Raw genomic sequence first — 21,540 nt, 5'->3', positions numbered from 1 at the left:
TTATAAATGTGTGTGTACAAAACAAGCTAAAAATATTTTAAAAATACAGAACTTGAAAAACTGTTTTTAATAACAAATTTTGGGTTAAAAATCAGTTATTTTATTAAAATAAAACATTTCCAGGAATTGGACAGTTTTGGAAGAAATTCAAAACAAAAAAATATGTACTTTTTAAATATTTTTTATGTATTTGGTGGACCGGCCTAATTTTTTCAGGAACTAAATTAACTCTTCATACCTAACTGTATCCACGTCTTATCATTTTATTAATTTTAAGAGTCAATAAAAATAAGCAAATTGATTCCTGAAGAAGGTCAAATTTGTAAAGTCAGTTTTGGAAAAGAACCATAAAATGTGTTGTGATCTTTAAAATTGCTTTTGTATAAAATAAATACACAATTGAGTTAGTGGATGAATAAGTTTAATGGCTGACAATCAGGACATACATACTTAAAATTATTGCAACAAATCAAAATAAAATATAAAAGTTGTTTTATTTAATGTATTTTTCCATAAATTTCCTGTGGAACTCTGAGCGGAGTGAATCGTTGATGAAAGTATTTGGTTTTTTCTCTGGTTCTGAACGAGCACAGTTTTTGAAAACCACATCATCATCCCAACGCCTTTTTACCTGAGACAAAATGAAATTAATTAGAAAAATTTCTAGTTAAATACAAAAAACACGGTTTATGAATTGAATTTGTACCTTCAAATCTGCCTTTGGTGCATTAGAAGTATAATTTAATAGAGGGTTTCCAGATAAAATATTCTCCATTCGAATGCGCTCATCTTCTTGACGCTTTTCTACTTCCTGTAATCAAGTGAAATCATCAACATTAGAATGCATTTTTGTCCTTTAGCTTCTGAACTTCCGGAGGCAGTGTGTTAATTTTTTTTGAAACCAATGTATTAGTTTTTTTTTTTTTAGATAAATAAAATAACTTTGTTTTATGAACCACTTTTTATTAACACAACTGACTAGTTTAGGCAATTATACATTGCCCTCTTCAGGGTTATTTCTGTTTCTTTTATATATTATGTATGTTTGTTATTAATAACCCTGAAGAGGGCAACGTGTAGTTGCCGGAACTAGTGGGTTGTGTCAATAAAAAGTGGTTCATAAAACAAAGTTATTTTTCTCTCAAAAAAACAATTTATATATATATATCAATGATCCACAAAGTTAATGCTACAAATATCCAAAATAAAATCTAATATATTAGTTACTGAACTAGTGGGTTGTGTCAATAAAAAGTGGTTCATAAAACAAAGTTATTTTTCTCTCAAAAAAACAATTTATATATATATCAATGATCCACAAAGTTAATGCTACAAATATCCAAAATAAAATCTAATATATTAGTTACTGAACAATGTGAAATATTATTTTAAAAAGTGGGTTTAAACTGCAATATTTCATTGTCCCCGGGCTGGATTCTGATAAATGAGACTGTCACCTTATCTGCATGTAACTGACGATCGAGATACACTGCATTTGGTGTGCAGTGCCCTATGACCACCGGGTGCAGATAGGGAAAATAATGATAATGACTATCACTAATTACATAGTAGCAGTACTATGCCTAGATCAGAAATCGGATAATAGAAAATAGAGTAATTATATTTGTAAACTGCCGAGATATCTCATCTATTTATTTATTTACGGACTTATTTATTCCATTTAGGTACCTAAAATAAGTATACTTTATTTTTGTATATACAGGCACAATTAAAATAAAATATAACTAAAGAAAATTAAAGCAAGGATAAAAAAAAATAACTACCTCGAGACAAGATCTGGCTTATTTGAGTGACTATTTAAATCTAGAAAGACTTACAAAAGTCTAAATCGTGTCTCAAGTTTACAATATTAAAAAAATAAAAGATTTATTTAACTTTTCGTACATAATATTAATTGTAAATTGACGGGCTTATTGCCAAATGACAATTTCTTCTAACCAACCAATATGACACTATTGTGACATTGGTTCTTGCAAGCCATAGTTTGTGCATATTATTTCGCAACCGGTGGATCGGAACATTGAATGGCACTTATTCCAGTAACGATAGTACATCAATTAAGCCATTTAAAACGGTTGATGTAATTTCTACGTTTTTGTAGACTTGAAATTTTTGACATTGACTCCATTTCTTTATAAAGGGTCTTCCAATAGGGACTTCCGAACTTTAACAGTTAATAGTAGCCATATTGTTGAAGCAACATCTGTCAAATTGGCTGTCACTTATTCAGTCTGTTTTGCCAAATTACCATGGATTGATATAGTGTTCAACAACACGTGCAAATGATAAAATTGTTTTCATCAAAATAAGTGTTCTGTTCGGGCAACGTTTCGCGCGCTTCGCCCATTTTACGGTCGCTATAGGTGTCCTACTGAGAGGACTATTCAGTGTGGTGGGTAAATTTGAGTCCACTGGTTCAGTAATCAATCAACCAACACTCGTACGTCAATGAAACGCAAGATCTGCTGAAAACATAGCCGCTGTCTGCGAGAGTGCGCAGGAGAAATGTCACAAGAACTCGGCGTTTCGCAGACCACAACTTGGCGAATTTTGCGTCATGACTTGGACCTGCACCCATACAAAATTTAACTGACCTAGGAGCTGAAGGTAAACGACCATAGACAACGACGTGTTTTCGCTGAATGGGCTCTGGAGCAATTGGAAACTGACCCTAATTTTTATTGAAAAATCATCTTCAGCGATGAGGCCCATTTCTGTATGAATGAGTACGTCAGCAAACAAAATTGTCGAATTTAGGACGATACCAATCCACATGAGATCCAAGAGCGTCCAATGCATCCCGAAAAAGTCATTGTTTGGTGTGGCTTTAGGGCTGGCGGCGTCACCGGTCCATATTTCTCTTAAAACGACGTTGGCCAGGCCATCACCGTCAACGGCAAGCGTTATAGGTCAATGATTACCAACTTTTGCCCTGAATTGGATGATATGGACACCGACGACATGTGGTTTCAACAGGACAGCGCTACGTGCCATACAGCTCATGCCTCATTGGACACTCTGCAATAGTGATTTGAGGGCATGGTCATCTCACTTAAAGGTATTGTGAACTGGCCACCGAGATCGTGCGATTTGACCCCGTTAGACTTTTTCTTGTAGGGTTTTCTTTAGTTGCAGATCTATGCGAATAATCCACAAACCACAGCGGCCTTCAAAGCTAAAATAACCCATGCCATTGGTCAAATTCAGCCTGATTTATGCGCCAGTCGTGGAAAATTGGACATATCGGATTCGTGCCACCCAGAGAAGCCGCAGCGGACATTTGAAAGATGGTATATTCAATACATAATGGCATTGATAGATCTTTCAAACAAATAAAAAAATTCAATGATATCTCACACACACTTTCTTTTATTTAAATTTAAGATAGGAAGTGCTTAATGTGTTGTCTCCCCCCTCGAAGCCAATTGTCCAGGCTATTTTTCTTAGCTGACGATGTTGCACTGATTTAATAAGATTTATCCAGTCTACATAAAAGAGGGACCAAATAGTTTAAGGGATTTACTAATTATAGCATCAATGTGTTCATTAAAGGTAAGTTTAGAGCCCATGATAACTCAGAGGTCCTTAATGGACTTGACTACATCTAAAAAGGGTTTCCCTCTCTATTTGAGAGGGAACATTAAGAAAATATTTTCAATTATGTAATCAAAGGAGATAGGCTTTTAAATTTATAAAAATAAATTGTTTTACATTTTTTAATATTTAATTTTAGGTGGCTTGTTTTGCACCAAATATTAAAAGAATCAATATCTGACTGAAGCCGCTAACAGTCATTTGTATTTTGAATTATGTTAATTACTGTTGTCAAAAACAAGTAAAGGCAAATACATTTGCTACATCGATGCTGGTTGACAAACAGATACCAATCTTAATGTTTTGCTGTCTCTCACAAAAACAAGATTCTATGAATGACAATAACGTGTCTCTTAATTCAAGAGCATGTAATTTAGGATTAAAAAGAATTGAATAGTTAACTTATATGGTTATCGCAATATTCAGGTTTATTTTTGCATTTATCATCATTTCCTTTCCACACCTAATGGTGCATAGGGCACTGCATTGGTACATCAATTGCAGCGTTTCTTGATCGTTTCTGTTAGGTGAAGGTAAGATGATCAGTCTCAAGCTTCAGGTGCTAGTCCAGGGACTATAAAATATTCTAGTGTAAAAACATAAAATTAAATAAATAATTTAAGTAGAACATGTCGGGAATCAAACCCTAGACCTTTTTCATGGTAGGCAAATGCGCTGACTACTACACCACGAGGCCGACGATTTTGCATTCAATGATATATAAAATACTAAATTACAAAATTTATACTTTTTTGGTCTGTTCTAATGCTCGCTCTTTTTTAATGCGGTTGAGCTCAGCTAGAAGAGCAGCTGTGTCATCATCGGAATCATCAGAGTCGGAAGAGTCTCCCTCTATGGGATCATCTGCATCCAAACTAGCAGCAGGAACTTGGTCAAGTTTAGGCCTTTTTATTGTGCTCTCTACTTTCCTGGCTGAACTAGCGATTTGCTTGCCATCCTTCTCACGTTCTTCAAGGTCTTTACGGAAATCACGGCTTCTTAATTCGTCTGTTGTTCCTTGACCTTGTTCTCTAAAAAAAATTAATTGAAAACAATCATTATTTGAGTTGTATACATTTTGTTTATATCAAATTTTTATCAAACTTTATATTTGGTCAAAAATGCATTGAAGGGATGAATAAAATAAAGAAAACATATGCAATATATTCACCGGAATTTAAGTTTCGTGTGGCCTGGTAAATCCCTACTGGAATATTGTCTGGAGATAGCACTCAAATCCTTCTCTCCGCGACCAGATCCTCCTCTTGCGGGATCAAATGTTGGACGCGCCGCTGTTGTCATTTTGGTTTAAGATTTAAATCTATTTAAATCAAAGGAGGCAGTGATCAATAAATACAAATAATTAACTCTACTGACTCAACACTAAAACTTGCCGAGCGTATTGTGAATTTGGTGAACTTAAACTATTGTGTATAATATAAATTATGACAAATAAAAATAAGCCGTAGATAAAAACTGTGTGCTTTTCTTCTTCATCGATTTTTGCCTTTTCACTTCCTACTTCCTACTTGGGTGTTCTAGCCAGTGTCAAGTTTAAAAAAAAAAATCTGTTAGTAATAAATAATTATACAAATTAGGGTGTAAGTATTTAATATTATTACCTTTTATGTCACATATTTTCAACTTAACACCATTATTATTTTCAGTGCAAGTTTATTAGGTGGAAACAGAAGAGTTATAATATTAGTCGGAAGTTGGCATGGGTAACTCAAGATTATTTTTTGAGCTGCAGGTTAGCTAACAGCTCAAATATTTTATTCGAACTGGAGTTTTGAACTGGCTTCCAGATCAGATCACATTATTTCACTCAACTGCCGCGAGTTGCGAGCTCAAGCATGAAAAGGCTATGATAATTATCTGAATGGTACAGGACACACCGTTAAGCTTAAATAAATGTATGATTCACCAAAACACCGCTAACGCACTAAGTCAGCTGACCTCATATTTAATTGTCTGTAAAGCGTCACGTACACGTATGATTCGAATGAAACTCACAATGAACTGCTGTGAGCTATAAGCCACCTATTAGAAATTTGAGCTGCAAATCAAGAGCTCAAATCGTTTTGGACCAGTTAAAAATTGAGTTACCTATGCCTACTAGGGAATGGAATGTTAATATCGGAGGGGTCGGATATCAATTCAGGATGTCAATATTTTATGGGACATTCAAAATAAAGGTGGTTTAGATCTTTTATTTCAAATTGACATTTGCAAATAGCAGAGTTTCGTACACCTGGACAAACGGTTTGTTTTCATTTTGTAGTTTTTTTTTAATAATTATCATGCAACCCCGCTTCTTGTAAACTGCGTTTAAATGTTTATCCTAATGTAAAATTTATCTTGCAAAGCCTATTATGTCGGCTAACAAAGTAAACATTAAATTTTTACTTGTGTAACACGCACAATTGAAAGATTTATTTAAAACTTTTAGTTACGCACACATAAACTAGTAGGTATTGCATAAACTCTCAGAGTAATAAGCATAAACTGAATGGACTGTACATAATTATTAGGTACCTGCGCAACTGCAGAACTAGGCAAACCACCACCTCCTGTCTAAATTTATTGTTTATGGCACATGTTAAAAAAATATGGTTTATGCGTTATTATCATAGAATAACTTATTTACGTTTACTGTCATTTTTAGGAAATAAAATTGGAATTGGATTTAGCCTTTTTTGATATGTGGGACTGTGGGTGTCGCTCGACTATTGGAAGTTTCAACGTATTTTGCCCTTATCAGTTGTGCATTGTAAATGTCATGAAAAAGTATGTATGAAAAATCCACTACTTTGGCGAATACACATATTAATATACCGAGATTACAAGTATTTGTTGTTTCTGTTTATTAACTTAAACATTATGTATTGTTATTTTTACAATCTTCTGAATAAAATACAAATATTGCACACTTTGATGCATTATTTTTGTGATTGGATCTGATATGTTTATATGTAAATGGATTATTAGTACTACCTTTCTAAGACATTATATCACATCAATTACTTATGTTTTTGTTCTTGATAGTGTACGGTTCAGGTTAATTGATAATTGTAATTAATAATTAAATGATTTTTCACAAACCTAAGTAGTATTTTGTTCTGTATACCACTGTGATTGTGCGGTGTAAAATTTAGCGATTTGTTAAAATAAATATGTCAGTTCCATTTATATGTGCATTGTGGTGTTTAAAGTACAATATCATTATTATATTGTGTTTTACAGTTATGTGGTAAAGAAAATATTATCACTATATCCTGTGTAGATGAGATCATTTGTAAACCACACATTTTTATATACTTATCTTTTATATTAAAATATAGTTTGTAGGAAAATGCATTGGGTATTTTAAACAAATTAAGTAATGCAAAATGCATAAATATTTCATTTAAAAATTGTAAAGTAGTCTTGAAAAAAGTTAACTTGGGATTTTTTCTTTGGTAGATGCAATAATGCTCTTTGAAATTATTTTTATAGCTATACTCCGAAACACTGTACAGTATAAAATGTCAATAACAATTAAAATTTGTAAAAGTATTATTCTTCTTGCCCTTATACACATCTAATTGGGCATATAGGACTGTATTGGTACACACATTTCAGCATATCTTGTTATTTGTAGTATGATAGCGTTCTTATAATTTACTCAAATATTTTAATTTTGCTGGCCATGTTCAACGAGTTGTAAATAACTCACTATTAGAAAATGGAAATCAAGTTGGGGTAGAGTGGGGTTCGAACCTCGGACCTCTGATCCATGAGTCCGGAACACTAGCCACGGGACCACAAGCTGATTTCTTTGTTCTTCTTCTTATGCTGCCACTCCACGGTAGAGGTTGGCTATCATATATATGTATATATATATATATATATAATTGGATAATTTATATAGCACCATTTTTGTGAAAATCACCTCAAGGGCGCTGTACAATAAATAAATATCCCAGCACGTCTTGCAGCTAGAGAGCGCATGGACAGTAAGAAATCTAGCCCCTATTTACATAATCATGACAATATTGTCCGCAGCCACTCTAAATAACGATTTGGAGCTACAATGAAACTACTCTCTTAAGTTTTTAAGCCAGGATATATATCGTCTTCCTACTACGTTTTCCTTCAACTTTTCCTTGTATACAACTATTTTGTACTTCTCTACTCTAGTACTCTAGCTTTTTTATTTATTGTATTTAAATTTCTCTTTCTTTTTTCGTGTGTCTTAATACTTCTTCTTTGCTAACACTGTCTACCCATGGTATTTGAAGCATTCTCCTATAGCATTTCAAATGCTTCAATTCTCTTTAGCTTTAGATAGCTTGGGTGAAAGTCCAGCTTTCGAGGCCTGATGTTGTAAAATGATTAATCTTACATTTTACAGGAACGCTATAATATTATTAGGATTTTTTTTAGTAGTTGTTACTAATATTGGTTTATTAAAAATACCCAAGATGTCACACTTTTTTCACTCTCAATGTATTATCATTTTTTAGTAAACAAATTATACACATATTTCCATCATATTATAAGTGTATTTCATTTAAAAATATATATTTTTTATCAATATTGAAATTATATTTATTATATTTTGTGGTTGATTTGTAAATCAATCCATTCTTCTTTCTCAATGAAAATAGTAATATTCATATTATTGCAGACAGTGTTGAACAGTAGTAAAAATGGATCCAATAGACTTTGAGGAATTTGTCACAAAAAATAAAACAATTTTACACAATGATTCTTTGAGGGAAATATTAGTGTACCCCGTCGATGATGTATCGGTAAGATTGAATTAATTCCTAATACTAATAATAATTATTACTATCTTAGAAATTTTCCATTCAATCAATCTCATATCTTCCCTTCTTAGCTTAGTCTTAATTTGATTAATTAATATTTCTAATGGAAATTATATTGACAATTAATTCTGGGTGTGAAAGGATGAGTAAAAAAAATCGAGTTTTCAGTTAATTATGCAGTTGTTTTTTAGGTACATAACCAGCAAGGAAAAATGAACAGAGTTAAAAAAAATATATATAACTGATTATTTTTTGAAAAAAGACAAATGATATGATTCATTATTTAAAACTTTTGGCAAGGACTAAAAGAATCAGTTTACTTGCCCAACCTGCATTTTTTAAAACTCATTCTGTTGTTTCTTTTCTCCACAGAATTTAGTTGCTTAGCACAAAGGTATATTTGTGATATTTCAGCAATTTTTCATGTAATATTGATCTATTCCAGTAAAATAGCTCAATGTCGCGGAGCAAATTACACTATAAAATAATTTAATTTAATAATCTAAAATGAAAATAAAGTAACGAAGCACCAAAAAATATTTCTATGAAAATAGGAATGTACAACTAAACCATTATTATCCTCACAATGGTTTTAATATCTGAAGCTACAAAATATACGGAGGTTAATGGATCTACCCAGCAGTGGTTTGGAGCAGCGTATTTCTGGAGTAACAAAATATAATAATATGGTTTTTAATTTTCCCCAATTAATTTTTTTGAAAATTATTTTTTCTAGTGATGTTTATAATTCCTTTTGCAGTGTGTGGTTTTACCGAGAAGATGGCGCACTGTAAATACTACAGTACCAGATGCTCGCGTGGCGGCTGCCTGTCCTCTCCTCACCCGCCAAGCGCTGCTCAGTTATGCCTCCAGTTGGAATCTCGTACATTTCAAATACAACGCTTACTCTGGTTCTTATCTCGACTTGCCAAGGTTCGATTAATTGCCTTATTATGTGTATGACTCTTCTTGCCACCTTTAAACGTTTTGTTTTGTGGTTTGATTGTAATATAATCAACAATCTATATTCTTTTCCAGGATTAAAAAAGTTTTACGTAGTTATAACATGATTGATAATTTAATGAAACATTAACCTGATAACTAGATACTGAATTATTTTCTTCTGTTACACCTTTTCTACCTTTAATAAATAATAATATTTTTTACAAAAATCCAATTGCTGTTCTAGTTAAATATTCACCTTTGCGTGTGTTTTATTTTCGTTTCGTATTTTTCATTTCGAATAAAGCTGAAATTTTTGAATGGTCCAAAGAAATTGCTTACATACAGGTGTTCTTTAAACCCTGTCACATCCGAAACCATGATGATCAGTATGGGCAAGAAGACATATTAGCATATCTTTAAAAACATTTAGAACAAGAAAAATAAAATGTTTAAAAAAAACAAATGGTTGCTTACTTCTGCAGGGGAGAAGTGAGGGAAGCGCTGCACAGTGTCATACTCCCCCCTTCCCTCTCCTCGTTTCACCCCTGCAGAAGTTAGTAACTATTTGCTTTTTTGATATTTTATTTTTTTAAATTTTATTAGTTCTAAAAAAATATTTTAATGTGCCAATATGTCTTCTTGCTCATACTGATCATCGTGGTTTCGGATGTGACAGGGTTTAATGAACACCCTGTATAATTGTTTTTCTTTTACAGTACAAAATTTCAAATTGATTACACAAATTAACTACAAGACTGTTCATTTTGAGTATTTGCTATATTTTTTTTTAACTGTATTCTATGGTATAGAAATTATCCATATAAGTTAAGAAATTTGAGGGTGCTGCTATTCAAATAAAATAATAATAATATTTTTCTAACCTTGTATATTTTACATATATAAAGTTTTTTGACATTAGCAACTTTCATTTCTCTTTCTAAATCTCTGTTAATACAGTTAAGAGTACATTATATTGTTTCAATTTGACTTATTCATTTTACATATTTATTCACAGATCACCAAATATACTCTCCTTAAAAGAGGATGTTTATGAAACTGATTTAGACATTCAAATACTGGACAAGGATTCAAACAATACCAAGTCTGATTGTGTTAAAAAACAAGGATATCTGTTGAAAGGTCCTGAAATTGGATCTGATAGAATGTTTATCAATTTGGCTTCAAAATCATTTAAAAAACGATACTGTTATTTGAAACAGCACATGGACGGATCTTATGTTTTGGATATTCATAAAGATGATAAAAAAGAAGATGCCAAACAATCTATTATTCTTGATCTCTGTACAGAGGTTGTAAGGGTGAGTGCATAATTTTTTAACTAATAAGCACATTATGTATTTATTTAGTTTTTTTTTATTATTTAAGATGGGTTATTTTATAGAATAAAATTAATTTGATGGTGTCTATATTATCTTTGTTTTTAAAATGTCTTATTTAACTAACACAATTCACTTGGTTAAATTCCATTATTCAGAATTTATTTTGAAAGTCCTTCAAATTGTCATGTACATATTGCTAGCCCAAAGCAACAGTGAGATATTTCTGAAGAACATATTCTGATATAATCGGACTTTGAGGTGTGCAGAGGGTCTGTCTGAATTAAATTATTTAAAGTAGATTATGAATACTATATTTTCACATAGGTTAACTACCTGACTTCAATATTTTATTATTTGAAAACATTAATTTGATTAATTTATTAACGTGTGCATCTCAAAATCGGAAATTTCGGGTTTATCTTACTGTTGCTTTGGGCCAGTGATATTCAACATTTACCAAAGAATGTAATTCACATACATATGTATTTGATAACTAACCTGTATACAGGTGTAGCTATATTATAAAAGCTATTTGTATGTTATTTCTTAAATGATTAACATACTCCTCTATAGCTGGAGATGTGTACATCAATTTTGAGTATATTGATTAATATCTGATGATAACAAAAAGTTCCAATTTTATTTTTGTGTGAACAAAGGTTATCAATATTGTTGATACATAGGTACATACGAAAACCTTATTTTAAAATATTTAATATGGATTTAGAATGATTTACTGAAAAAATATCTGATTGTGATAATTATTTTCAATAGCGATGGATAACCTCTTTGAGATCAGAATATGGAAGTCGGGGCATTTAAAGGGCTTATCTCAAAAGTTTTTATTTAGTTATTTTTTAAATGATTACTTTTCACTTTTTACTGCCCATAAAACTTTTTTTGGGGTGTTTACTAAAATCCATTCTAATGTTATTTATTGGCAATTCTTGATGAAATCCATTGTATTAGCAAAGTGTATGTACCTTTGTTAGCTGGGCAATATTGTTTTAAGTTTTTAAATTTACAACTTATATTAAAATATAAGTTATTACCTAATTAAATATGTTTTTTTCTAAATTTTAACATTTTCTTTGTGTAATAATTTATCAAAAGTTCTAAAATTGTATTGCCAAACCTGTCAAGCAATACATTTATGCACAGTATCACTGACAAACTCGCTAAAATATCACTTTGAGATTAATCAAATGACATATTTGGTGAATTTTATAATAATTTTTTAATCAAATTTTAGAATTCCAAGCGTACGAAAAATTGTTTTGAAATCCGTATGGACACAGGAACAAAGGGATATACATTTGCTACAGAATCAGAAACTGAATTGGATAGTTGGACAACAACTTTGCTTTCCATCCTGCAACAAAATAAAATAGAAGAGTCAGCGAATAAAGAAGAGTTAGAATCAGGTACATTTTTTGCAATTTCTCATATTATATAAACCAATTTACCACAAAAATACCATCTGGACGGTGCCTGAGAATATTGAAATACATGCACAATATACATATGTATTTTTTAATTTTTTTTTTGGCAATTCATCCCATGAAGGATGATTTCTGCCATCCACGTAGATGATTTGATGTAGACTGGGGTTTTTAATGTACTATTAACATTATGTACAAAAGGATAAATAAAAAAATTAAATAGAAGCCTCTTAAAAGTTTACACCATTCTCACTCAGAAATCTTCCTATGTGATGAATCACTTTGGGGGTAAGTGAGGATAGGAGAGAAGCGACATTTATGGGAAAATTTATGTTTGTAAGTTTAAAATAATTCTTATGTCCTTCTGTTATTGGGCAGCTAAAAAGTATGTGGTCAGGCGTACATATGTATTTTTAATATTTCAAAATAATTACATTTACTATAGGGTGTAATATAATAGGTACATAAAAGGAGAAATGTTAATATTGCATTTAAAAAAATTGTTTCAATTTTCACAAAATATTCGATACTTTTAGGTGCCCCCCCACTTGCGATATTTGGTACACTGAAAGGTTTGGAGCATAGCATGAATCCTCAGCTCATAAGTTATGCTAAGGAAACTACCGCAACTATTGCTTCTGCGCGTACTTACGCTCGCAAAAATCTTTTCATGTTGGCAAATAATTGTTCTCCAACACCAGAACCCCAAGTGGAACCATTCAAGTAAGTAGACATGTCATTAAATATTTTTTCACTTTAACGCAATAGAATATTAAGTGAGAATACACGTGTTCATATTTTCTTACAGAGAACAGTTTGGACAGCGAATCCTACTCAAATGCGAAAGCTTAAAATTCCGATTGCAGGCTCCAATAGACGGAGATAAACAACTTTTATGCCAAGTAGAGCCATATTATACATACCTTTCATTATTTGATGCCAGAAATGGAAAGAAGCTTTCTGAAAACTTCTATTTTAATATTAACCATTCTGCGGTAAAAGATTTGATAGTGGAAGATATCCATTCTGGATTATGCCATGAACACTCGGATACTGATCCTAAATTGGACTTAAAATTACTTCCTGATGATTGGTTTAAAAGCAAAAAACAGGTAAATTTATTGCATTCAATTGAAAATACGAGTATTTATTTTTACCCAAATTTTTAGATATCCACACAATAAGTATTTTTCGTCAATATATTGTTTCTAATAATGCATAATGTGAACTTATATTTTTAGGCAATTTTGTCAATAAACAATCCTCATCCTGACATTTTCCTTGTTGTGAGAATTGATAAAATCCTTCAAGGAAACATTTATCAAGTAACAGAGCCGTATGTGAAGGCTGCCAAAGATCCTAGACTCGGTCTTAAAGTTCACAAGACCGTACAAATTTATGCCAACCGACTTGCTTCTTATAAAATGCCCTTTGCTTGGGCTGCAAAACCATTATTCAGGTACCCATAATCTCCGATACTACTGTGAGAATATTATGTATGTAAAACAATTTAATAGTAAAATTAAGCTCACAATATTTTTTTATTATTTCAGACTATATAGTAATGAATTAGATACTGGGCCAGACTTTCCTGCAATATATCGTCAAGAACCGGGTCGTATGTCGGATGATGATTTACTTAAAATATTGTCTGATTATCGAAAACCTGAGAAGTTGTCAAAATTAACTCTTATTCCCGGTTGGATTAAGATAAATATTCAGCTGTGCACAGACCAACCTCTTAGTAAGTATTAAAAAAATACTTATTAAAATGCAACTTATATTTTAGTAAAAGAATATAAAATTTATATAACATTGATTCTTCTTTCAGATAGCCTAACGTGTGGGTGGGCTCCAGTAAAACCATTTTCTATGCCTCCAACTAGTCCGTGCACTCTCGAAGTATCGACTATTAATATGCCATTAGAGCATCCATTCACAGCCTATGTTAATCATCTTTATATTTATCCTATGATGCTAAATTTTGATTCTCAAAAGTGTTTTGCTAGAGCTCGAAATATCGCCTGCTGTGTGGAATTGAGAGATAGTGATTCTCGGGAAGCAACTTCGTTAAATGTATGCGTATGATTTGATAAATTATATAAAGGTTAAGTAATTATATTATGAATGAAATGTTTTAAAGTGTAAAACTTCCATTTTAGGTCATTTATGGAAGTAACGGGTTAATGAATAAAAAAGTGTGTTCTGTTGTTCATCATAATACATGTCCTAATTGGTTCGAAGAAGTGAAAGTAAGGTTGCCTGTTTTACTGACTAATGCACATCATATTCTATTCACCTTTTATCATGTTTCTTGTGACCTTTCAAAGAAACAAGATTGTGGAATAGATACCTGTGTGGGGTAAGCGTCTGTATTAAATACTTGCATATATTATTTTTGGTTTTGCATATTGCCATGTTAATTGATATACTATTGCTTGTGTAAAATGTTGTTTTTGCATTTAAAATAAAAAATCTAAAACATCTCTAAAACTTACAGTTACTCTTGGATACCACTCCTGAACAAATCTGGCAAACTTGTTGAAGAGGTAGTGAACCTTCCTGTAGCAACGCACCTTGCGTCAGGATATCTTTCAATTCAGCCATTGGGTTTGGGGAAAGGGGTGAGAATTCAAAAATATATTATATATTTATAAAATAAATAACCTCTTATTATCGTCTTATTTGCAACATCAAAACTCTTTCAGAATTCTGGTCCGGAAACTGTTTGGATTGATAGTGAAAAACCACTTTTCAAATGCTCGTTAGTCCTTGATTCCACAATTCTTTCAAGAGATCTACATCTTCATAATCTATTTAGCCACGCAGAAAAATTGATAAAACCACCGACTGGAGCTATTCCCTCAGAAGTTGAAAGCTGTAAAATATTAAAAGCGGCTCACGCTATTCATTATTCTACTTTGATTCAATTTTTACCGACTATATTGAATCAACTGTTTGAACTATTGGTAAGTCAATATAAATTAATTCTCAAATATTGATTCCTCTTCTAGAACAAACATTTTAATATTTTTTTAGGCCACCGTAAAAGGTACGTCAGATGTGGGAGTGCATGTTGTTCGTTTAATGGTGCATTTGGTTCATATGATATATGATGCTGGTAGAAAAGATCTTTTGGATAGCTATATAAAGGTAAAATACACTATACCTACTCATTTTGCTATCGTGCTTGGGAAATTTATATTGATATATGTATTGTTATTCCAGTATGTATTTTTGTGCGTCGGAAATGGAGTCCACGAGCATTTAATGGCACCTCTATACTCCTTTGTAGAGTCATCCCAACAAGACTTTCTGCTAGGACACAAATTTATGCAGCATTCGGAATTCTTTTTCCATATTATAACAAAAAGTATGGCACAATATCTATTTAATACTGGAAGAATAAAGGTAATTTTTAACAAATTATAAAATCTTTTATAAACTCAGTATCAAAAATTTTCCCGCAACTACAATTATTTTATTTCTTAAATTTCAATAAAATGTGTGATTTAATTTGATAAAAACATTTTTTTAGATGTGCCGCAGTGAAAGATTTCTTGAAAATTTTAATGTATACATAGAAAAACTAATTATTGCATTGGAACCCACTTATGTTCTTCAGCAACCAGTTCAAACACATATTATAAACAAAAATGTCGCCATCTTTTTGAAGGTATGTTGATTTTTAAAGTTGTTTTTTAACACAAATTTTTAGAAATGCTTTTTCAAACTTGATTATGGTTTTTAGAGAATATAATATGGATTGTAAATTATAAAGTGAGAAAAAAAATTATAATTTTTGTACTCATTTCTAAACCTACACCCATGGACAAAAAAAGTTCGCACTTGTAATAAAATTCTTAATTTAAAATAATAAATTTTCTCAATTGCTTGGATTTTTTTAAATATATATTTTTGTAGATTTGATGACTAAGTAATGTTTCCAAGTAAAATATAAAAATAAAAGCTTAATATATATTTATAAATAGGCTTTTTTCCAGGTAGCAGCTCCGTTACCATTGTTCTTGTACCCGACATAATTGAACCCGGCACTGTGTCTTTATTGGCAATCGCAAATAATTACATTTGGTTAATAGATTTGTGTGAAGGGTAAACAGACCGATATTTTAAACAAAAGAATATAATAATAAAAGTAATTTTTCGGGTTCGATAGTATTTTAATATTTTGTAATATCGCCTTTGCTCTTAATCACTAAAGAAATTCTGTTTGACATCGACAAATATAAATTATTTATAATATCTAATGATATTTCATGTTCCCAAACATGGTTAATGATTTTAATCAATTCCTGGGTATTTTTGGCCCGTTTCTTCGCAATTTTTTGTTTCATTATTGCCCATAAATTTTCTATCGGGTTAAGGTCCGGACTGTTTTCAGGCCAACTCAGTGATGTAACTCCAAAAGACTCTTTGAATTCAGTTACCTGTAAGAAAGATATGATATTACAAACCAAGTTACAACAATTTAAATTTATAAAATAAAGTTATATACTCACAGATCGAGCTCGATGGCAAGGCGCAGAATCATCTTGGAATATAGGATTTGAACTAAATTGTGTAATGTCTTTAACTGTAGGAAACAAATGATTTTCCAAAATAGTTTCGTATTGTATGGCATTCATAGTGCCTTGGACTATCTATAGTGGACCCAAACCATGAGCTGTCATGCACCTCCATATCATGACATAGGGTGAATGCTTTACTGTTCGAGTAATACATTTAGGGTGAAATCTTTCGCCAGGTTTTCTCCTGGAAACCATCCTCACCGAGAACGTGGTTTGGCACGTAGACTGGATCTCTCCGTGTATTTCTGCAGCAGTTAGAAAACGATTTTGGTTGATAAGCTTGGCAACCAGCCGATCTTCTTTAGGAGTTGTCTTGCGCTGCCGACCACTTCCCTTTTTTCGCTCCAGAGAGCCGGTTTCACAATTTTTTTTTTTTTAATTCTCACAGAACACTCCGAGAAACCGATTCTACGAGAAATTTCACGATTCGACATATTTTCCTGTGACAGAGTAATAATTTTCGATTTTACCGCGATAGACATTTGACCCGAACTCGCCATATTTTCGTAGCGATGTTTCTTCAGACGTAGTTTTTAAAAGACTGATGAAGCTTTTAAAAATGTAATTACTTTAAATGTGTAGCCAATATATTCCTTAACAATAAACAAAAGCAATTGTTAAATAATAAAATCGTTTCTAAGAAATAGAGTCAGGTAAACTGGGAATTACGGATAGCGGGGTAAGTGCGAACTTTTTTTTGTCCATAGGTGTATGTACTTAGTATAATATGTACTTTTAATTTTTGTTTGAATTCTGTATAAAATTTGTAAAAATTCATCTTCTAATTACCTATTTTTTTGTTGTACATTGTAAGGTTTCTTTATTTCAGAAATGTTTAACTTTTATGGACAGAGGATTTGTTTTCAAACTTATTAAAATTTACATGGATAAATTTAAACATGGTGATCCCAAGGCTCTTTTTGATTTTAAATTTTCATTTCTTCAAATCATATGTCAACACGAACACTACGTAGCGCTTAATCTTCCCTTGCAACACAATCGATTGCAACCGTCTGACTGGTGTACTGGTAAGATATGATATACGAATAATTTTATTTATATATATACTTTTTTCCTAATATTTTTTACAAAACCGTGTATCTTTAATATGTTTCTACTTAGATACAGAAAATTTGGGTCCCAGTGAATCATTCATTCAAAGACATTTTTTGGCCGGTATCTTGTTAAAGCAAGTGCATTTATCATTAAACGAAGCTCCCCAGAAGAGAAAATCGGCACTATCTATTTTAAAGGATATTTTAATAAAACACGAAATAGATGACAGATACAAATGGAAAACTGCACGAGCAAGAATAGCTTCACTCTATGCACCTTGGTTACCAATTGTATGCGGTAAGTAATTATACATTTCGCGCAGTTGTGACTGATTATATCCGTGTTACAAATTTTAAAGATTTATGATTTTCTTTCAAGACAATATTCACCGATTGATATTGAAGGACCCTTTACTTGATGTCAATGGTAGCTTAAAGAAATCGAACGGTGACATTAATAACTTATCCAATACTCTTAATTTGTGTCTGTCATCCAAGGATTCAGCAGTTAGTAATAATATTTGCACACCGAAAAGAAATAGGTTAACGCTACATTTAGATGAGCCCAGTCCTATAAGAAACTCAGCACATCTGAAAGAGTCTACTTTCTTTATCCCGTTATCTGCAAATCATACAAATGGTAATTGTTTTCACTTTTTTTTTTTAGTGTAGTAATTTTGGTGTTTTTGTATATTTATTGGTTTTGTTATTCTTTCAGGATACTATAATGGAACTTCCAATGCTTCTATAGAATCTGATGTTTCAACAATGTCCAATGACACTTGTAATAATCATTGCACAGACAATGTTCTTAAGTTACTGGATAAAGATTCATCAGACCCTGTCAATCGGTAGAATCTTTATTTTGTGTTAATTATTGAATTGGTGGCTAACTTGTAGAGCACCATATCAATTATTTAGATTTTATATCTTTTTTGGTACTGATTTCGTTAGTTATTTCTAAATTAAATAGATTTTGCGAATATAATACATTTTTTATTTATTTGTACATAATTATTCCAATGATACATTTTTGCTTTTCGTGTTTTTTTAAATTTGTTATTATCATCTTAAATTCTTCTACAGATTTGGTGTGCTGTCTAAGAGTGAAATTCAGGATGTTTTATTCTGTTTTCTGTTTGTGTTGAAATATTTGGATGATGATCAGTTAATTGTGTGGTGGAAACAATGTTCCTCCACTCAACTCCACTCTTTCTTTAGTGTACTAGAGTGAGTATTTTTTTCGTTTCATAACCTCATCTTAAATAATATGATTTGTGGTTAATTGAAAAAATATATATTATTTGTTTTGAAATTATTGAATGTTTATTTTTTTATTTTAGAATATGTATAGAAAACTTCAAGTATTTAGGCAAGAAAATAATAATGGCAGATGTTCGCAATTGCACTCCAGAAAATATCGGAAAGAATAAACCATTAAAAGCTAGAACATTACCAGCAAGGATGAGTCCTCCAGATTTTTCTAAGGAACCGCCGACACTTCCCGAGAAAAATAATACTGTTAATCGAGAGAAACTTCTTTCTGTTAATAAAGGTAAAAAGTTGTTCAGTAAAATTCAACCTCAAATGGCGTTTATAAAATTATAATTTATAATAATAAATAATTTAATTTACAGATAAAGATAGTGGTGCTGAATCCGCTGCTCATATAGCTGGCTGGTTATCTTCTGAAGTGGGAATGATAGTGGTAGATCGCTGCTGCCTGTACACAGAGAACCATGGGCCTCTAGATGGAGCTGCCTTGCGGCCATATCTCCGTCTGTTGGCGGTACCACAGAGTGAATTACTAAATAAGCATCTCTTTGCTGCTTTGCGGGCTTATATTAATCAGTTCTCTGATACCCTATTTGTAGGTAAGAACAATCCGCAGTGGGAATTAAAAAAAAAACTTTTCAATATATTTAGCACTCTAGTATAGACAGATAATAAAACAAGTTCCTATATCCTGCCTATTCTGATAAATGCTTACAGTTTGAGTTTTGCATTTCAGGTAATGGGATTCTTTGTGGAAAACTAGTCAGTGTATTGCTTAAGGGTTGCGATAGTCATTTAGCCAGTCTACGACAAGAATCTACCGCTTTACTTTACCTCTTGATGAGAGGAAACTTCGAACATACACACAGGAAGGGACTTACTAGAATACATTTACAGGTAAATTTATTTAGCATTTAGCAATACGACATTTTTATTGATGAATTTTTAAAACATATACCAGTATTTCTTAATGTGTTTCAGGTTATAATTGGGGTGTCAGAAATGTTAGGGAGTGTAGTAAGCCTTAACAATACTAGATTTCAAGAATCCCTTTCTTTAATTAACAGCTATGCAGCGAGTGACAAAGTGATGAAAGGATCTGGTAACGTATTTTTAACTTTAAAAAACTATCTTTAAAATATCTATCCAAACTATCTTTAAAATATCTAGTATCCAAACTGATTAATTTATTTCTCTTTTGTAAAATATACTTATATACGCTATAAACTACTCAATTAGGCTTCCCAGTGGAGGTAAAGGAGTTGATGCGGCGTATCCGCACAGTTCTGGTAGCGACCGAGGAGATGGCCGTCCGAGGAGCTGTGGGTGGTGCAGAGCAGGAGAGGCTGGCGGAATTACAGCACACCCTGGCTGTGTCGTATCGGGCCACACCGCGCCTACGTCACGCCTGGCTGCACACCATGGCACAACACCATTCTCGGGCTCTCAACCTAGACGAGGTAAGCTAATACTATTTCCGAGTTATTTTTTTAATACATATTTTCCTATGAACTTCTGGATATGCAGTATGTAAAAATGTGTATATTGGGAAATTCTTGTTTTTTTTTTCCAACTGGCGGGAATCAAACCCGCGACGCCAGTTTCACAGTTGGCCGTCTAACCAACTGCGCTACGGTGCCTGTCGTATAAAGAAAATTTGTGTGGCAACAAATAAAGTGCTGATAATAGATTGGCCTTTTGCCATGTACTCGATAAATGCAAACTCGGATTGAAAAGGCGCCGTGGCGCAGTTGGTTAGATGGCCAACTGTGAAACTGGCATCGCGGGTTTGATTCCCGCCAGTTGCAAGAAAAAAATCCAAGAATAATTTTTTTCTCGATTGGTTTGGGTGTTGTGGTGTATTTTTCATTACCTCCTTCCATATCCCCTCTACCCTACCTGCTGAAAAGCCTCAAAATAGAAGCTTAGCAGGCTATGCCGTAAAAATAAAACTATGGACAAACATCAGTACTTGGAGTAGATTAATTATAATTATATGAAATTATTATATTTCTAGGCAATGTGCTGTCAGCTTCACATAGCTGCACTAATTGCTGAATACCTCCGTCTCCGTGGCTGCATATCCTGGGGAGCAGAATCTTTTACGTGCATCTCCTCCAATATTCCCAGAGACGAAACTGGCCTTAAAATAGATCCAGGTAAGTCAAACTATTTATAGATGATGCAGTGGGGTATTATGTTTATCACAGAGTATCAATGTGCAGCTTGATTAAATTGTATGCGTTTGCTTTAATAATATATGCTGTCAATATCAATGATTATTTTAATTGAAATATTATAATTACTCGTATTTGTCGTTATATGAATAAGATCATTCATCAAACTATGTAATGGGCATATTACGTATCTTCATTTGGGGTAAAACTATTGATCACTGATCTGGAGTCTGCCACACACCATAGGACTATGATATTATTTATTAGTAACTTTTTATTTCTTAAAAA

The 21,540-nt window shown here is 32.2% G+C and overlaps 2 protein-coding genes across 3 annotated transcripts in view; one reads left to right on the top strand and one right to left on the bottom strand.

The window, feature by feature from the left end:
* Nucleotides 1–404: 404 nt before the first annotated feature.
* Nucleotides 405–5,641, bottom strand: c12.1 (spliceosome-associated protein CWC15). Of its 2 annotated transcripts, XM_088235344.1 has the most exons (5): nucleotides 5,238–5,641; nucleotides 4,787–4,936; nucleotides 4,364–4,646; nucleotides 707–811; nucleotides 405–631 (listed from the first exon to the last, which is right to left on the bottom strand). In XM_088235344.1, exons 2-5 carry the CDS (start codon nucleotides 4,915–4,917, stop codon nucleotides 494–496), a joined length of 657 nt encoding a protein of 218 aa, XP_088091470.1. In that variant the 5' UTR covers nucleotides 4,918–4,936; nucleotides 5,238–5,641; the 3' UTR covers nucleotides 405–493. The 2 variants fall into 2 exon arrangements, with proteins under 2 accessions (XP_088091470.1, XP_088091468.1); XM_088235342.1 differs by lacking the exon at nucleotides 5,238–5,641 and having other exon boundaries at nucleotides 4,787–5,110.
* Nucleotides 5,642–6,200: 559 nt separating this feature from the next.
* Ziz (dedicator of cytokinesis protein Ziz) overlaps nucleotides 6,201–21,540 on the top strand; it is a 43,257-nt gene continuing 27,917 nt past the window's right edge. Inside the window, exons 1-27 of the mRNA XM_088235337.1 lie at nucleotides 6,201–6,405; nucleotides 8,288–8,411; nucleotides 9,190–9,362; nucleotides 10,390–10,693; nucleotides 11,967–12,138; nucleotides 12,693–12,879; nucleotides 12,965–13,268; nucleotides 13,398–13,615; nucleotides 13,710–13,900; nucleotides 13,988–14,232; nucleotides 14,319–14,518; nucleotides 14,657–14,780; nucleotides 14,865–15,125; nucleotides 15,196–15,309; nucleotides 15,385–15,567; nucleotides 15,695–15,832; nucleotides 17,575–17,773; nucleotides 17,868–18,098; nucleotides 18,180–18,440; nucleotides 18,519–18,651; nucleotides 18,887–19,030; nucleotides 19,144–19,355; nucleotides 19,438–19,674; nucleotides 19,812–19,972; nucleotides 20,057–20,177; nucleotides 20,315–20,535; nucleotides 21,093–21,234. Coding sequence (XP_088091463.1) covers nucleotides 8,310–8,411; nucleotides 9,190–9,362; nucleotides 10,390–10,693; nucleotides 11,967–12,138; nucleotides 12,693–12,879; nucleotides 12,965–13,268; nucleotides 13,398–13,615; nucleotides 13,710–13,900; nucleotides 13,988–14,232; nucleotides 14,319–14,518; nucleotides 14,657–14,780; nucleotides 14,865–15,125; nucleotides 15,196–15,309; nucleotides 15,385–15,567; nucleotides 15,695–15,832; nucleotides 17,575–17,773; nucleotides 17,868–18,098; nucleotides 18,180–18,440; nucleotides 18,519–18,651; nucleotides 18,887–19,030; nucleotides 19,144–19,355; nucleotides 19,438–19,674; nucleotides 19,812–19,972; nucleotides 20,057–20,177; nucleotides 20,315–20,535; nucleotides 21,093–21,234 — 4,978 coding nt within the window. The 5' untranslated portion in view covers nucleotides 6,201–6,405; nucleotides 8,288–8,309. The remainder of the gene's footprint in view (nucleotides 6,406–8,287; nucleotides 8,412–9,189; nucleotides 9,363–10,389; nucleotides 10,694–11,966; nucleotides 12,139–12,692; nucleotides 12,880–12,964; nucleotides 13,269–13,397; nucleotides 13,616–13,709; nucleotides 13,901–13,987; nucleotides 14,233–14,318; nucleotides 14,519–14,656; nucleotides 14,781–14,864; nucleotides 15,126–15,195; nucleotides 15,310–15,384; nucleotides 15,568–15,694; nucleotides 15,833–17,574; nucleotides 17,774–17,867; nucleotides 18,099–18,179; nucleotides 18,441–18,518; nucleotides 18,652–18,886; nucleotides 19,031–19,143; nucleotides 19,356–19,437; nucleotides 19,675–19,811; nucleotides 19,973–20,056; nucleotides 20,178–20,314; nucleotides 20,536–21,092; nucleotides 21,235–21,540) is intronic.

The sequence above is a fragment of the Micrasema longulum genome, unplaced genomic scaffold (assembly GCF_059751315.1).
Source record: "Micrasema longulum isolate JH-2025_06_02 unplaced genomic scaffold, ASM5975131v1 h1tg001359l, whole genome shotgun sequence".
NCBI lineage: Eukaryota > Metazoa > Arthropoda > Insecta > Trichoptera > Brachycentridae > Micrasema > Micrasema longulum.
The sequence above is the reverse complement of the archived record's forward strand: the minus strand, read 5'-3'. Positions and strand labels throughout refer to the sequence as shown.

Coding starts and splice junctions, on each gene's coding strand:
- c12.1 (XM_088235344.1), bottom strand. CDS start 4,917: ATGACAACAGCGGCGCGTCCAACATTTGATCCCGCAAGAGGAGGATCT. Junction 812..4,363: donor CATTAGAACAGACCAAAAAA/GTATAAATTTTG, acceptor ACTTGATTACAG/GAAGTAGAAAAGCGTCAAGA. Junction 632..706: donor CACCAAAGGCAGATTTGAAG/GTACAAATTCAA, acceptor ATTTTGTCTCAG/GTAAAAAGGCGTTGGGATGA.